This window comes from Triturus cristatus, chromosome 5_2 (assembly GCF_964204655.1).
Source record: "Triturus cristatus chromosome 5_2, aTriCri1.1, whole genome shotgun sequence".
NCBI classification, from domain to species: Eukaryota; Metazoa; Chordata; class Amphibia; order Caudata; family Salamandridae; genus Triturus; species Triturus cristatus.
Window position 1 is genome coordinate 562,367,896 of NC_140588.1, and position 17,054 is coordinate 562,384,949.

Below are 17,054 nucleotides of genomic sequence, written 5' to 3' on the forward strand. Positions count from 1 at the left end.
CGCCATGCGAGGGCTTCTTGGAATCAATACGGTTCTAGAAGTCGTGTCTCTGCTCCGCCTGCAATTTCCATTCGTGCGCGTTGTTTTGCATCATGGGTTATGCAAACTAGTGTCATGATTGCACCGGAGGCATTTTAATCCCTCCTGGTTGCCACCCTGTCCGCTTTTGGCCCCGCCCACCGGGATTGGATCTTTTACTTGCGGCAGGAGACAGTGTCTCTTAATTAGCCGCTAAGCACTTTTTTTGGTACAATGGAGCCGTACTCGGAATGTGTGCGGAGTTACTCACAAATGGCTGTGACCAACTCTATAGAAATAGCTGCTCGGACTTGAACTTCAGCGGGCATTTGTCAAACCGGCGTGCAGAAATATATATTTATAAATAACCTTTATGTTATAGTTATTGATGTTGCCATAATATTCTTGTATAAAATGCCATAGACGTTGTTGTTCAATTGTACAGTGAACTAATACCCTTTGGTGAAAAGCGCTTTATAAAAATGCAAAATCAATACAATGTTCGTGCATTTGAAAGGATAATTTCACAGTAATCTTCATGTGCGTCCGTGCCAGGCGGTGCATGCGTGTGCCTGCGTTAACAGTGCACAGGCCTGTGAACATGCTTAGGGGGAACACGCCTAGTCCGTGTTGCTAGGCATGCAGACATTTCTTCTAACAATGTTAACCTAGCCGCCATCTCCTTTTCATAATTAACAATCTGCACGGGTAGATTTGAACTTCTGACCTCACGCCAAAGGATGTCTCGTATAAAACTAGACCTCACATGAATGTTAACTGGTGACCACCCACTCAAACGCTGCAGTTATTGCTCTAATACATTCAGTAGGCACGATTAAATGGGCATAAACCTTATAGGGGCGCAATCATTCCTTAAGTGAATCACCACGCAGCAATAAAACGCTGCAATCTGGAGCAGTGGAGAGGGCAGGGGGGGGAGTTTGTAACGGGGGGTCTTCGGCATCAGAACTACAGGGCAGCATTCCTCAAGGAGACTCGCTCAAGTCTGAGCACCAGAGGCGCATGCCACTGATAACAACAGATACCCACACGGCCATCATTAGTGCAGCAGGAGCACTGCACCAGCACCCACGGCTCTGAGGGGTCCACTGTACCTCAACGATGGCTGTTTTAATCACCACCGGGTGAGGTGGGGGGGGGGTCGGCGCTTCGACTCCCATAGTTAGTGTTATGGACCATGGCATCTTTGTAGGCCAATGGACACCCAGGCTAAGAGCCTGACAGAATGAGGCCCTGGGCCAGAGCCCACTTTGCCCATGCCTTAAAACGTCTTTGCTTTCGTGGGATGTTTAATGCTCATAGCCAGTACATTTCATGCCCGGGCATCGCGACAAACGGGAATCGCCAGCTCCCCTCACCCCCTCACGTGGGCGGCTCAACCCCAAGGTATGCCGCTGAAAAGGCGCGTGGCCCTTGTCTGTGCCAATGCGCACCTTTAACTGGGTACACCGAGCACAGACTACGTCAGTATGTCCTGTTACAGTTAATGCGCAATCCCTAGTGCAGTCGTGAACTCGCACCTGCCCTGTGCCAGTATATATGTGAAAGGCAGACTGGCATTTGAAGTAGCCGGTCCTCCTTTCACTTTGTATGCAGCAACACAGCCTGCAATAAATACAGGGGCGGGCAGAGTCTGTGCAGCAGCCTTCTCCCTGCCTTCAGGGGGTGTCCTTGGGGTGCAATGACTGTGTACCATCTCATATGCGGCCTCAATCGGTTCCACAGCCCCCCACAGATCCTTTGTCTCTGAGCCTGCATTTACAATCAGGCGTGGGCGCAGAGGCAAGCGCAACCGAGGCAATGCTTCTTGGGATCGTGCTGACGCTATTTGGAGAGTTGGCACAATGTGTATTAGGGTCCTTACTGAGGGGGCTGCGCAAGCAGCTGTACTCTCCTTTTGCGCATGCGTCTTAGGCCTGGTGTCACTTTCCACAATGCAGCCCGTGGTACCAAAGCTGCTGTGTTGGAGCTGTCAGTCTAATTTTGCCAGAATGAGCCATTCTCTTAAGAATTTGATTTGAAACCTTTTGTTAATTATATTACTTGCATTAATTGCACCACGGACGTCGAATAATGAAAGTGTTGCCATTCGAGTTCGTGTGTTGTCCCACACGTGTGACTGACTTTACTAAATTAGGTATGGAATAGACGCTGCCAGGAGGAGAGAATAATCTAGCTGTGCTGGGCCGAGGCGCAGCCGCCAGTGCTTTGGGGAGGGAGGGGGGAGCAGGCCCCAGACTGATTTAGCATTGGTGCTGTAAGTGATGCTGTGCAGCCTTTGTAGCCGACCTCCTTTTCATGGTGGAATCTGTTTGACTCGGTGGCTTTCCTTTTAAATCCGTTTCACACGAACGTATGGGGGAATGTTGTCAAAGATCGTGCCACACATTCCAGCAGGCCTTTGAATGTTCTGCCGGCCAGGGCGCAGCATGATTGCGGCGCTTGAAAGGAGTTGGCCCTGGCCTGCGTGGATAAGCGGACGGTGATTTCGAGTGCTCCATGGTCAGCGCCATCCGATGTCCATACACGCCAGGCGCGGAGAGCAGGCCAGAGAGAGGCTGCAGCCTGTTTCCCTACAGTGGTGATCGTTCAGCTTGACACTCTGAGAAAGAACGTCTGTTACCGCCCTGCAAGCTGCCAACCTCTTCTTGATGCCGCCTGCCATGAACCTGAGATGGAAGCCCTGGATGGCCGAGGACACAAACACCTTCTTTTGATTCAAGAAACGGCCCCAGTAGCAAAGTGTGGAGAAAGGAGGATGGGCTATTTATCTGGATTACTTTGACCAGTGATACCCTGAGAGAAAATTAGCAGTAAATGCATCCAGTTAGACATGGCAAAAATATTATGAAAAGCCCTATAAAAACGTTATTATTGCGAGGATATAGTATTTTGCACCATGTCCTTTTTGAGGTGCTCCGTGCTTTTTAGTGTCTGTAAAATGTATTATTTGCATCATAAATTGTAAGTCCGTAGCCCGTGGCTTGATTGTTGTAAATCAGTGGCCTACGATTTGGTTGCAAAGTCCACTGCCTACCACCACCTGCAAATGAATAATCAAGCACGCCACCTGGATAAATACTTTGTCATTGGTTTGTTTTATTTAATTATGTGCTTATAGTACACCACGTGACCGTGCACAGTTCAAAATAAAACACTTATTTTTCATATAAAAGCAAGCATTTGTCTGGCCATTGCCGAGTTCACTTTGTGTTATGAGGCCGGTTCGTTGACCTGTATCTACACTTCACCCTAAGGGAGCCTTGGACTGCTCGTCCACAGCTACCACTGAGAGTCGGGTGCAGTACTTGGCCTACTGCTTTCAATTTTGTAATTCACAGCACTTCTTGGCGTCTCAATTTAAGTTCTCGATTTTCCCCTCTGGGGGTCCCCCTATACTCCTAATCCATGAAATTGAAAATTCCGATAGCCTTAGATTAAGGATTAAATATTGATAATGGAGTTGCATTACTTTTTAGGTGACTCCTGAAGAATATTGTGACACATTAGAATCCTGATACTTTATACTTTTATAATTCATGTGATCCACTTTGTTGATAGCACTGCCTTTACTCACATAAAGCTCTGTTTCTAGACCTGAGATTTTATAATTTTCCATTGATTAGTAGTTTTATACTTGTAAGTTGCTAAATTATGTAGCAGATATTTATTCTTTAGTACTTAACCCTTATATTGTATTGAGATAAATGGCAAATATTGAGCAAATGTAATCCGATTGGTTTTCATAAGGAAAACCAATGTCTGTTAATACTATATACTATAGACTTTCATTGTGTTAATCTCCCACTTTCTACTAATTTGTTAATTTAATTTTTTATCTTCTGTAAGGTGGCTAGCTTAAGATGCCCTTTTGTAGGTAATGTGTACAGTGATTAACTCAAAACTTTGCCTACGATCTGGCAGCCATGTATTGTCTTTTTTAATTTTATGCTTGAATTCAAGACATGGCCATCCATAGTACACGTATGGTATGTCTGATTTAAACTGAAGTATCCGATATAGACCCCATGGTTTGGTGTTTACTTTTTAGACATACCCCTGTGAGCGGGTATGTCTTTTTACTTGACTCCCTTAAGATGGCTGACACCCATCCTGCTGTGTTAACTGAGGGTTACATGAGTTCTCCTGCGACTATTCGTAAATAAGATACTTTTACATGGCACCCATCCACAGATATTTGGTGTGGGTGAACAGGTTGAACTCTCCCGTAGGTAAGTTTCCTTAAGCTTTCCATTTCTTTCTGGGTATCATTTGAATCTTTGTCTAGTTATTTGGATTTTAATTGAGTTCCTCCGAATGTGTGTGCATTGCATGGTTTTTATGGTGACCTTATCTTACAACTGTGATCTCCCAAATAACACGTTCTAGTTTCTTCTCTCTTCTACCCCTCCATTATTGTTAAACATAAAGAGCAATTGGTGCACCACCAAATAACCAATTAAACAAAGTACAAGGTCTGTGTCCAGAGTTGTATTCTCCAAATCTTCCTTTTATTATAAATCACAATTGATTTGATCGTGACATGCAACATGTAGAGTAGACCAGCCACCACGTTTCGTCCAGTACAATAGACTTCTTCGGGGCATATGCGGAGTTGTCATACATAGGCGCCACTGTATCTGAGACAAATTGCAAGTAGTCCGAGTGTTAATGTAACTGGGAACGGGACAGCAGAGTCACTATAAAACCGTTGTAAGCAGCTATGTTCTAATAAAAACCTTCTAAATCACCCCCAAAAATTAAAGGTTAACGGATGTTATAGTTGGGAAATAACATTAAAAAAACAAAAAAGTCACTGAAAAAAACAAAGGTTACAGGGACGTTTTAGTTAGGCTCAGATTTCACTCGTATAGCACCATAGGAATTCAGTAGTTATAGTTAACTGAGCTAACTATAACTTTTATGCCCCGCAATGCATTGCTTATGACCTCTCATATTACATAACTCATGACCTAGTCAGTTGCATCACTGTAGGAGAGTAGGATCTGCACTTATGTTGCCCACACTTTTTTTCTGATGTTTACACTGGTTTCTGGCTATAGTGTGGCTGGGTCCCTGCTAATCGGGCCCCAGCCACTCTGTTCTCTCTAAACAACTTGGAGTGCATATTAGATGCACTAGTGATTGGATACTGTGGTACCTTATGAGCTCCTAGTATATGGTACATTAGGTACCAAGGGCATTGGTACTTCACAGGCCTACCAGGGGCTGAAGCATGTATTATGCCACCCCTGGGAAGCAGACTAAATCTGACACCACAGGCCTGCTACTGCAGCCTGGGTGAGGTAGTGTTAGCACTCCTCACAGAGGTATAGGTTCCCTATATCTCACCATACACACACATATAAACCTATCAGTCACCCCTAAGGCAGGCCCTATCAATCCTGAGGGCAGGGTGCTTGGTTTACATGTGAGGGGGTGCCTCTGCCTGAGCAGGGCCCCTCTGCAGCCCTCAGAGTCTATTTTCTATGGCTGTTTGTGGATGCGGTTAAACCATATACTCTTAAGTGCATTATAACCTAGCGGTAAATGGTAACTTTGGGATGGCTGCATCAAAACATGTCGTGTTTGGTGTCAAACACCTTGGAATCATACCCCCACACCAGAACAGGTGTAGGAGTATGATCCCACCCTTCTAGAGGGATAGACATGTACCTACTGTGGAAAAAATGTAGAAATCTGAAAGAGCCTGGCATCACAAAATGGATACCACCAGCACAGACACTGGGCTGGCCTCCTGCTGCTGTCTGAAACTCGCAGTGGAGGAGGCCCAACAATAGGCATCCTGTCACAGGGGGGTGTCGCCACCGTCCAGATAGGATTTAGTGTATTGGGGCTGGGTGGGTGCACTCCTAGAGTGCTTTGATGTCCTGCACTGGGGGAGCAGTAGGCTCCTCTGCTCATATGCCAGCTCAAACCGGTTCAGGGGCTGCCAGCCCCTGCTCTGGCACGAAACTCGACAAAGGGAAGTGGGTGTAACCACCCACTCCCCTGACCCTCCCATAAGAGTGGTCATAGAGCTAGTCCCTCCCTTTCCTTTAGTATAAGATAGGGAAACCTTGCCATTGCAAACTAGAGGGATGGACCGCCTGGTCCATCCCTCCAGCAGGTTTTCGCTTGAAAATTAGAGGCCTACCTCGTCCCGAGTGACCGTGGGCTCCTGTGAAGTGAATCCTCACGAGGCATCTTTGCGATCCCTTGCCGGTTGGCTTGTGGGTGCCCTGAAGACTTTTTCATCGAACCAAAGGGCTCCCCTGGTTGCTCCAGGCCTGCCCTGACTTAGCCTTGCTGGGTGAGTCCCTCAGACCTTGCTGCTCTGCACCGCTGACTTTCTTCACATTCCACGAGACTTGCTGTTGCCAAGGCTTGTTGGCTCTAATCCGGTTGCCGACACCTCAGTAAGCTGCAGACTTCGTGGGACACTCCGAATCCAGCTCCTGGTTGTCGTCGACGCCTCCTGGACCTCGTGGCTGAAGAGTCAAGACACCTGTGAATCACCCGGCTACCGTGGGCATCCATCTTCCTGGCCCCGGGTCACTGGCAAGTGACTGTGAACACTGTCTCTTCTGCTTTCAGGTTCTCCTTCTTCTGAATCCAGCCTTGGATTCCACCGGACACTTCTCCAGTCTTCACAAGCAGCAAATCTTCTTCGGCTTCCATTGAAAACGACGCTGCGACCCAACACCAAAAGACACCTATGCACCCGGCTTCCCTGGGTGAGGTAACTCATGCACTCCGGTGCTCCTGTGGGTGTTGGCCCTCGAAGTACTTACCTTGTAAGTGGCTTGCTTGTAGACTCTCACGAAGTACCCTAAAACTTTAAAAATTCAACCGCCACTTGCTCCATTGAAATCAATAGGGACCCCGCGGCTGTGTTCTCACACTGCACGCGTCTCCTGTGGGTCCTTTACTTGCCTGCCTTGGGTGGATTAGTGAGGCCCCAGCAATTCTAAAGGCCCTAGGCCTTGTCCACTTGCAAGTCGACATTCCTAAACCTCTTTTTTAGTATATGGTCTGGTAGGCCCCTAGGGCCCCAGCCATATAAGTGCTTAATTTGTTGTGAAACATTGATTTGTGCATATGTTCCTGACCTTTAATCTCATAAAGAGATTAGTAGAGTGTGTCTATAAATAAATACATATATATTTTATGTATATATACCTGTGTGGTGTCCTTTCATTTGGTAAATTAAAAGATTATAAGGTAAAACAAGCTGCTTTACATTCCTCTGAGACTTAGCCTGAAGGCTGCTCTCCACAGCTACCACTAGGATAGCTTTCTTTAAAAGGTTGTCTTAAACCTATCTACCATAAGAGTCGAATTGGACTGGTGCAAAGGTGAGCACTTTAACTAGTGACCAGCATATGCCAGGCCAACTTCTCACAATCACTGATGACATAATCCACAGAACTGCTCACACCCCCACTCGCACCCCCATACAACCTCTCATACACCCACTCACACATCCACCTTACCACTCACATACCCACACAACCACTCATATACCCAATCAGACCCATACAACTACTGACACACACCCACCCACTCATACAGCCACTCACACCCCAACACAGTCACTTACTCACCCATACAGCTACTAACGGAGCTACTCACCCGTACAGCCACTCACACATCCATTCACTCATCCACAAGACCACTTACATACCCATTCATACATCAATACAAGCACTCACCCACCCACTCACCTATACAGCCACTCATACAGATATTTACTTCACAAAACAGCAACTCACTTACCCATACACCCACATACACGCCCAGTAATTCACCCATAGAGCCATATTCACACAGCCACTCACCCACGGATGGAGCCTTTCAGACAGTCAATCACCCATACTGCTACTCACACCCCTACTTGTTCACCCATACAGCCATTTACACACCACTCACACACCCACCCACTCACACACAGATACAGTCACATTGCCCCTCAGATAACCTATATTAGAAACAGTATCACTCAGTAGTACAAAAAGAATAGTGATTTAACTTCTGCAGTAGCTTGGTATATATCTTTAAGTTTTTGAAACGTCTACGAAATGCACTCACTTGATGATATAATTTGAGATGTCATCTGTGATGTCACTGACCATGTCATGAGTGATGTAATATGATAGGTCATAAGCAATGCATTGCGGGGTGTAAGTTATAGTTAGCTCAGGTAACTATAACTGCTGAATTTCTATGTTTTTGTACAAGTGAAATCTGAGCCTAACTAGAACATCCCTGTAACCTGAATTTCTAAGGTTGTTTTCAATTCTACTTACTAACTATAACGTCCCTTTAAACTTTGGTTTGTACAGAGATATATATATATATAGTTATTTTCCTAAATAAATGCACAGTGGCAGCAGTGTAGTTATAGTAAGGACAGAGTTTAAGAAGTGTTTTTTGTTTTTCGAATACCTTTGGTGCCACTTGACAAATCTTCATAGAACTTTCCACAAAACAAGTGTCACCCACCTCTGCTCCATTCTGGGAAGTTTCATGGTGATCCATCAAGTGGAGGCCAGGAACAAAGGGGAGTTGCAAAATGCAATTTTCCTAGGGAATTTTGAACAGCGCTTATGCCCAAACGGCTGAATAGAATTATCCCATATTTGTCAGAAAGCTAGATATTTATCTAGAAAGTGTGTTTTTGTAATTTGGTGTAATTCTGTTCAGTAGTTTTTGAGAAATTAAGATTCAAAATTGATAGATATCTGGACGGTGGGTACGCGTGACTCCGATGGGCAAGCAATATGTGATCAGGTTGGCTGATGAGGCTATTTTTAAAATCTAGTGCCTTGCTCCCACAAGGAGCAAGAGGCTCTTTTCCTGTGGGAGCTCGCATTCTGATTTGCTGGAGGCAAGATCAAGAGAAATGATGCGGTCACCATTACAGGTCTTGAGGTTTGAGCGCCCATGTCCTGGAAAAAATAAATCATGTATAGGGGGCAGGGTAGGGATACTCTGATTCCCTAGCCCTAGTTTGGGGGTCCCAGAGTCCTGCAGCTAACCCAATTACACACATGGCCAAAGGTGTTGCATTACGGGGAGGTAGCTACCTGCATGGGGTTGGATGCAGGACCTGTCCGCCGGATAGCCCATGCGATGCATAGCCAAAGACTATGCACGATGGGGTGGTGGACATATAACCTGGCAGCGGGTAATTGGCTGCCCACAGGAGAGTAGAAATTGTAATAACATATTACTTTATGTTTAAAAAAATCCCTAGAAATTCACTAAACCCAATCTCAAAGGTTAAAGCAACAGTATAGTTGAGTATGGTAATAATATCTCACATTACATTTAGAAAACAAACTTGGATATTAAACAATTTTTTTTTTTAAATAACTTAATAGTTGGAAATGTCAGTTAAACCCCTAAAGTTACTAAATTAACATGAGCTAAACCACTTGGGTCGAAGTAGACAGGCTTAACTTAGAAGCAATATGTAAAGTGTTCATACAGTACTAAAACAGTAATAAAGTTGAGGTGCAGAACAATAAAGGTCCCAAAACAAATTAGACAAAGAGAGTAAAATTTTATAAACAAAATGACCAAACAAGGGGAAACTGAGGTGGGAGTTTTTCAAGCTTTTTAGTAGAAATGGCGCCAAGAGGCACAAAGTGCCAATGATTTTGAATGGTTGCTGTAGATTGGAGCTGACCGCGATGCAGCACGGGTCCAATACACGAACCAAGTGCGTCCTGGTCATAGATTTTACCTTCTGATTTTAGTGCTTTGAGTTCTATTCCACCACAGGAGTACACTTCTAAGCCTGCCCCAGGACCTCAGGGGAGGCACTAAAAGGCTCGCAGGGTGGTAGGCAGAGGCCACAGCAGGGTCCTGTCCAGATACCATTGCTACTGGTTAGCTGGGCAGTTGCAGGAAAGGCCTCTTGTAGCTCGTTCTGTCCATTTAGATTTAACAGGAGGTCAGACTCATGACCTTTGGAATCCCTTCTTTCTCCTGGGTACAAGATGGGAGAGCAGGTCTAGTCTTCTAAGCTCTTATCAGGTCTCAGACAGCAGGTTCAATCCTTTCTGATCTTTCACAGGTCCAGGAGTATCCTGAAGTGGGTGCCTGGAAGTGCCAAATGTATATCTAGCATGAGCTAGTAGGTGGAAATGACCCCTAGGGTTGGAGGTTTCTGGGGCTAATCCTACCCATTTTGGGTATTTTTAAGATGACCAAAGTTTTCAGCTGCACTAAACTGAGGTATGAGAGTTGGAGTATTTGTGGGGAGTGTACTACGGCAATCCTGATGTCCTCCCACATCTAACACTAAAATTGTGTTTAAGGAAGTCTCTGTATCCCCAACAGACTCAAAGTAAGAAGTCTTGTAAAATCAAAGCTGAGTTTGCAGCAAATAGACCGTGGACGCACACAAAATGAGTTGGCATTCAGTTGCGTCATTTGATGTTATATTTAAACCTAGCGGACCTGTCGGAGGCTGTTGCATTGTAATGTCTAATGGCAAAGAGTCCCATTGTGTTGGGGCCTGACTGGCTGCAGGACAACAGAAGGGCCTTTCCCAAGTCTCAGCTAATATTTGCCTATGACGGGAAAGACCCCTTTGAAGTGCACAGAGGGTCTGGAACATTCCGTCCACCCCCTGCCATCCTGTTGTTAGAGTGGTGTTGAAAGCTTATATTTTTATAAGCTTTTGATTTAATGATTTTTATGTTGGATCCAATACACAAATGCTGAATTAATGTGATTACAGTTTAAATTAGTGTTATACAATGTATAGAAATGTGTTATTAACATAATTTAGTTATGCCACATTTTGGTAAAAACTCAATTTTGGATGAAATGGATTCTGCTAGTGTCTCTGTTTTCATTCTGGTTTTCACTCCCTCCCATTAGGTTTCCCTGCACATCTTCTATCCCGATAGCTCCCTAGAACGAAGACAAGTTGATGTAATTTTCCTCTTGTGCTCTCAATGGACTTTCTAGTGTTCCTAACGGTTGCACTTTTCCATGGTCGTTTCACTGTAGTTCTGTTAATCAGTGCAAAGGTTCATTGTCTGAATGTTTTATATTTTGTTCAAATATCTCAAGATGACATTAACACACAAAAACTGGATGCTTTCTTGGAAATCAGATAGTGTTAAAGTATACTGTTATTGAAATGATTTTTTCTGATTTGCCAAAGAATTGTTACACGTGATCATATCGTACTGAAGCTGTGCTTTTAGCTAATTTTCTATGCATGATTTGTGTATAAGAACGCCTTGAATCTGAGGGTGAACGACATTTTTGAATTGGGGGTAGACTTTTGTATTTCGTATGAGGGATGCTGCCTTTTTTCTTCTCTATATTGATGCTCACTTGAGACTTAGAATTATATCTGATTTTGACTACTCTATAATAATGCTGCATATGAGCCCTCATGGCATTATTTCTGTATCGCTCGATTTTGAAATTGCCGTAATAAATCCTTTATTTTTTCATCTTGATCCAGAACTAAGTTATTGCGTGGTCCCATTTACTTATTTTATTACTCTTCTGAATTGATGTTGAAACGGGTGCCTTTTTATGCAAGATCAAGTTGAAGCCGAACTGCAGGAGGTAAATTTTGGGGTGATTTAAATTTTGGGCCATCTTAAATTTTGGGCCATCTTAAATATTGGTTCTGCTTCTGCACTGTCTAGGAGAGGGCAAGTCCTCTCCACATCCAAGGCCCACTGTCCCTGGCCTGGGAGCAATTCACTGCTCACCACAAGGAGCCTTCAAGCTTCCAGATGACAGTTGTATACTTGGAGAAAGGAATTCAGAGGCATTAGGGAGGCAAAAGATAACTTTTCTAAAGACCCTTTTTTGTACATGCTAGGCAAATTCCGAAATTTACCTTAAAATTGGATATTGTTTAACTATGTAGGAAGGCCCTTTGCAACGGTTGGCTTGTCGGCTTTCTGTAGATTATTGCTATATTTGAGTGTAAACTGCTACTAATGAGGTACAACTAATTCTCAGACCATGTTAAGGTAAAAAATGACAAAATAATTAAGTAACATTATCACAAAATGTGCCTTATAAATTGCGTTTTCCTGTCGTGTGATTTACCCAGCAATTAATTTTACCCTCGCCTGCCGCGTGATTTCAATGGCCTGGCATTTAAATGTTTAAAGGGAGGGTTTTAGGCCTGTCAAAAGAGGTTATTTTGACAGTTGAATTTGCACTTTAAACATCTACCACGGTGTTACACGTGGCAGGCATGAAGTCATGTTTCCCTTGTCACTGCACTGGGTGGCACAATATGTGCTGCCACGCACTGGTCATCTTAGAAGCCCTGGGTACACCTTAGTTACCATATACTAGGGACTTTTAGAGATGTTAAATATGCCAATCACTATTTTATCATGTTGAAAGGAGGAGCACAAGTATTTTACCACTGGTTAGCAAAGGTAAAGTGCAGGAAGTTCTATAGTCAACAAAAAGACCAAACAAATTGGGATGACCTTGCAGAAGGGGCAAACTTCCAGCAGAAACCTTGTCCTGTTATAAAGGCACTGTTTTGTTTGCTATTTGCCCTTGCATGTCTATTTATTTTGCGTTGCTGTCATGGTAACGTGTTTTTTTTATTGACAATTTAATATACATCAACAATCGTACAATACAGCGATGAATATTCGTTGGTGTACATCGACAATAATCCAGATTCATGGTAACCTTGTTGACTTACCGTTTGTTTGCTATCACAATTGAAAGCCTTTCATGCACATAGGAGTTCTTAAAAAAGAAAAAATAGGCCCTTTGTAAAAAGTATCTATTTAGCAATATTTTTCTGTGAATGCTTTTTAAATTCACTGCTTGTCACACAAACGTAATCTTCTGACTCTACTTCATAAAACGCTTTTTAAGGGTTCTGCTTAGTGCTGCGAATGCTCTGTGTTTCGTAATGAAAACATACTCCTAGTATTCATGTTGTTGTAGCTGAAGATGTTGCATCATTTGGGGATTTTCACTCTAGGACAGCTGGTTGCAACATGCAAAGGGGCCGCATCTCGGTTTACTTACCGACCGTCGCATTACAATGCTAGTGGCCGGGAACTAAACTGCCGGTCATTCTGGCTGGACAGTCAGAGGCTGGGCTGTAATCCCGAAGGGCGTTTTTTCTGCCGTTGGGATTACGATGCACGGCTTCCAAGCCAGCCTTTCTGACCGGAAAACGCAGTTGGAAAGCATATTTGGGGGCCCGTAGCAGGGCCCCTTTGTGTGCGTGGCCTCCGGTTGGGGGCCGAGGGGGCATGTTAATCCCTGCACCCTGTGCCTGCCACGGAGTGCAGGTATTAACACCACCTCCCATTTCCCTATAGGATAGTGTACTATGGCCTGTTTACGGCTGTAATACATGCTCCCATAGGGAAATGTCGGAATGGGACCGAACAGTGTTCGGTTGCATCATAATCAGGAGGTCGGGACTGCCGACTGCAGGTTGTCAGTCACAGTTCTGAAACCGTGTCGGGCAGACCTAAGTCCACCCGACACTGAAATAGGCCCCAAAATCTCTCAACTGACTCTAACAAAGAGCCAAAATTGTTGACTGGCTTAATGCTTGCTCCCGGGTTACCTGCAGAGAGGTTATCAGTTTAAAAAAGAGCCCGCCAACTGGGCTCCGTAGGTGGACCAAAGAAATGGGCAAATTTCAAGCCCATGCACAGAAAACTGTTTGTGCCTCAAAATGTGTCCAGATAGGCTAGAACAGCTAACGGTGTCCCTGGATAGCTGCCTGCAGCCAATAATAATGGCCGAAACACAGGAACCTATTCTGAACGTTTGGGGAGATGTACTAACTTTAAACTGCACGGCACGTGTCTAATGCCGGGTGGTAATCTCACATTTGCTTGTGGACTGCCACACGGAATACAAGTTGCAGTTGGCTTTTTAAGTCTCGCCTACACAGCGCGCATGCGCTGCATAGGAGAGACCTAATGCCTTTCGGCACATCTTTGGGGGCAAAAACGTGCACGCGTTACACTGCTTGCAATGGCAACGCGTGCACGTCTGGCGATTTCCTTGCGGGAGCGCGCGGCGCCATATGGTCGCACGCTCCCGCAAGGGAATCTCGCAGGCTCCCTCCCCTGCGCGATTATAGCAAAAGTAAACAAGCATTGGCATAGCCAATAGGTCTCGCTTTTGGGACCTTATGTTTACTTTTGCTATAATCGCGGCATGTATAGCGCGGGTGCCGCGGTTATAGCAAAAGTAAAGAAATAGAAAAAAACATCTATTTCTTTACTTTTGCTATAATCGCGGCACCCGCGCTTTACTGCCGCGATTATAGCAAAAGTAAATATACTTATAGGGTCCCAAAAGCGAGTCCTATTGGCTATGCCAATGCTTGTTTAAATATGTTGAAGGCAGAAGTGTCTCCCTCAAGAATGGTAGATTCGCCCTGTGGTGCGCTTCCGTGTAACACAGACTTTGAAGAAAATCCCACCATTTTCATTTCGATAGCAGCAGAAAGTATCCCACTGAGCTATGTTGGTTGTCATCATGGCAGTGTTTTCAATTGGCCTCACGGTCGCTTCTATGGCAGCATTTTGTATTTGCAGCCATTATGAGTATTTGCAAAGTCAGTTCTTAATTCCTGAAGTGCTACCATGCTGCCAAGGTCATTTGAGACCGGATAGCTCCCGCAGGCTGGAAGACATTTAGAGCACTTAGTGCTTGATTTATTCAGGCGCGAGGTTTTAGGAAGGGGCACTTTTAATGATGCACTGTAAAATGCTTATGCGAAGGGTGGCTTGCTGTGTGTACGGGGTGCCCCTGCTCTTCCTTTTACCTGCGGTGCGTCACCCTCACCCTGTGCGGGGAGCCTGCTCACGAGAGCCCAGCGCATGACTCTGCATCAGCGCCTCCCTCAGTCCCGAGCCATGGATTCCCGCACAGCTCCGCAGAAGAACGTGGCGCTAATTGCATCCCCACCTGCTCCCCTCGGAGCCCAGCCTCCCCATCTTTAGGAGGCGTCCCATAACGTGTCAGCGGAGACGGATGGGGACACATGGCCGCCGGGGGGCTCGCGGCCGGTGCGTGCTGCTGCTGTCGGAGTGGTCCTGGGATCCGCCTCCTCCCCCGTGCCTCCTCTGCTCTGCTGCCTGCAGCTCAGTTGCTCGTGTGAAGCCGAGCCTGACGGAAGCATCCGCGCGCGCGTGGATTTTTGCGCGTGCCTTCGGGGACGTGGGCTGGCCGCCAGTATGTTCCTGGTCCAGTACACCGGTCAGTATGCACTTTACAACCACTAGGCGCCTTTCATTGGTTTTGCCTCTTACGTCCCCAGGTGAGGAGATGCCCGTCCGGTGATAGAGGTGGGAAGACAAGATTGTGCATAGCGCCGCTCCCCTTGCGGCTAGAGGGAACTCTCAGCCCCAAGCCGGCCTTCCCTGCCGAGTGCTCACCTCTGGCTGTGCTTACTCCTGCGCGCCTCTGTGATTAAATCCGTGCATCTCAGGCGCTGCTGCGCCCAGTAACTGTCCTAGGCTTCGCGGCACAGCGCTTTCAGTGAAGGCCACTTCTAACTGTGTGATCGTTTACTAACGCTTGCTCATGTAAAAATGTCTCAGAGAGTTGCTTAGGTAAAGGTGTTCGAATATTCATTTGAACTTTAAGTAGTATGAACTATATCCCCTTCTCCAGTGAATGCTTGAACGTTAGCTGTGTTATGAACATGATGTTTTCACGGGAACTTGTTGACTGGATTATGTGCTGATCACTTTTGCACCGCTATTAGTTATTTAGTGGCAACTACTTGTATGCTAACATTGTTTCTTAATTGATCTTGTAAGGCAGAAACATCTTTTATTTTTTGTCCGTTTCTCCACATACTTTATTTGGCTTGTAAATTGTGGTACCCGTATCCATCCGCCCAGAAACACTTGAGATCTATGGTGCACTAAGACTGCAGGGCGCGAGGTGTACCTCTGCTGGTCGTTGTGCGTTGTCACGTGTGCGTACAGTCAGTGCTTAATTTGAGCCGGTGTTTTTCTGTGATCGGCACCGCACCTAATTGCCAGCTCTGGGGTTTATGACAATCTGACACATGGTGGCGCTGTCTGGCTAATTTAAGTATGAGCACAACAACAACAACCCTTTAGTAGTTCAATTTACATTTTCAATCACTAATATATATATTTATAGTAGTCCCTCCTCCTTACAGCTAGGCCTGGAATAATATTAACTGTCACACGTGAGTTTGATGGTTAGGAGCTGTGTTCGTACTCTCATTGGTAGCTGGTCGGGGCAATGTGTGGTGCACGCTGCAGTGGCTTCCCGACGAGAACCCCGGCACTTATTCTGTTGCAAATTAAGCGCCACCCCGGCACTTATTCTTTTACAAATTAAGCGCTGCGTACAGTAGAATAGAAATGTGCGTTGTTGGATGGGTACGCTGCATTACTTCTCTCGCTCTTGAGGTATCGTGCGTGTGTCGGATGGTGTTCATCGTGCGGGCACTGAAGTCTTGCCAGGGACCTTCGGCTGTTCACATGTCGTCGTAGCTCCGATCGTGTAACTTGTGTGTGTGCTGTACTCGTCCATGCCAGGGGGGACTCAACCCTCTCTGCTAATGTCGCCAGGTCCGTGCGGCACTACCAGCACGCCGACGGCTGGAGAGCATCTCACGCCAGAAGGAACCTCGTGCGTTGGTTACACCAGGACGGCGGGGCAGGCGTTCGGGCATCTATAGCTGTGAAGAGGAGTAAGTGTGGGTGCAGTTTGGATCAGCCCTGAACGTGCCTGCGCCTGGGAGCACCGGGATCGGTGGCACAGTTTCCAGATAGATGCCTGGGACTTGGCGCTGCTTCTGGTGCTTCCGCCGCACTTCTCCCGCGGTGGCAGGAGAGCTCTCGGCGCCCCCAGGCACGAGTCCCCGGCGAGGACCGTGTGGTGGATGTGACGTGGTTTCTGATACTCTGCCGCCGGAGGCGTGGAGGACCTGCGCCTGGCCTCGGTGCGCGCGCGCTCTGTGCAATTAAAGCAAGTGC

The 17,054-nt window shown here is 46.0% G+C and overlaps 1 protein-coding gene across 5 annotated transcripts in view; it reads left to right on the forward strand.

The window, feature by feature from the left end:
* The window catches only part of ENOX2 (ecto-NOX disulfide-thiol exchanger 2), a 1,377,678-nt gene that overhangs the window by 45,405 nt on the left and 1,315,219 nt on the right, over positions 1-17,054 (forward strand). The window contains exon 1 of one of the 5 annotated variants that reach the window (XM_085607632.1): positions 14,806-15,291. The exons of 3 other annotated variants lie outside the window; for them this stretch is intronic. In XM_085607632.1, the coding sequence (XP_085463758.1) occupies positions 15,270-15,291 (22 nt within the window). In that variant the 5' untranslated portion in view covers positions 14,806-15,269. Of the gene's footprint in view, positions 1-14,805; positions 15,292-17,054 lie in introns of those variants that run through there. One more of the 5 variants, XM_085607637.1, reaches the window with a different exon arrangement.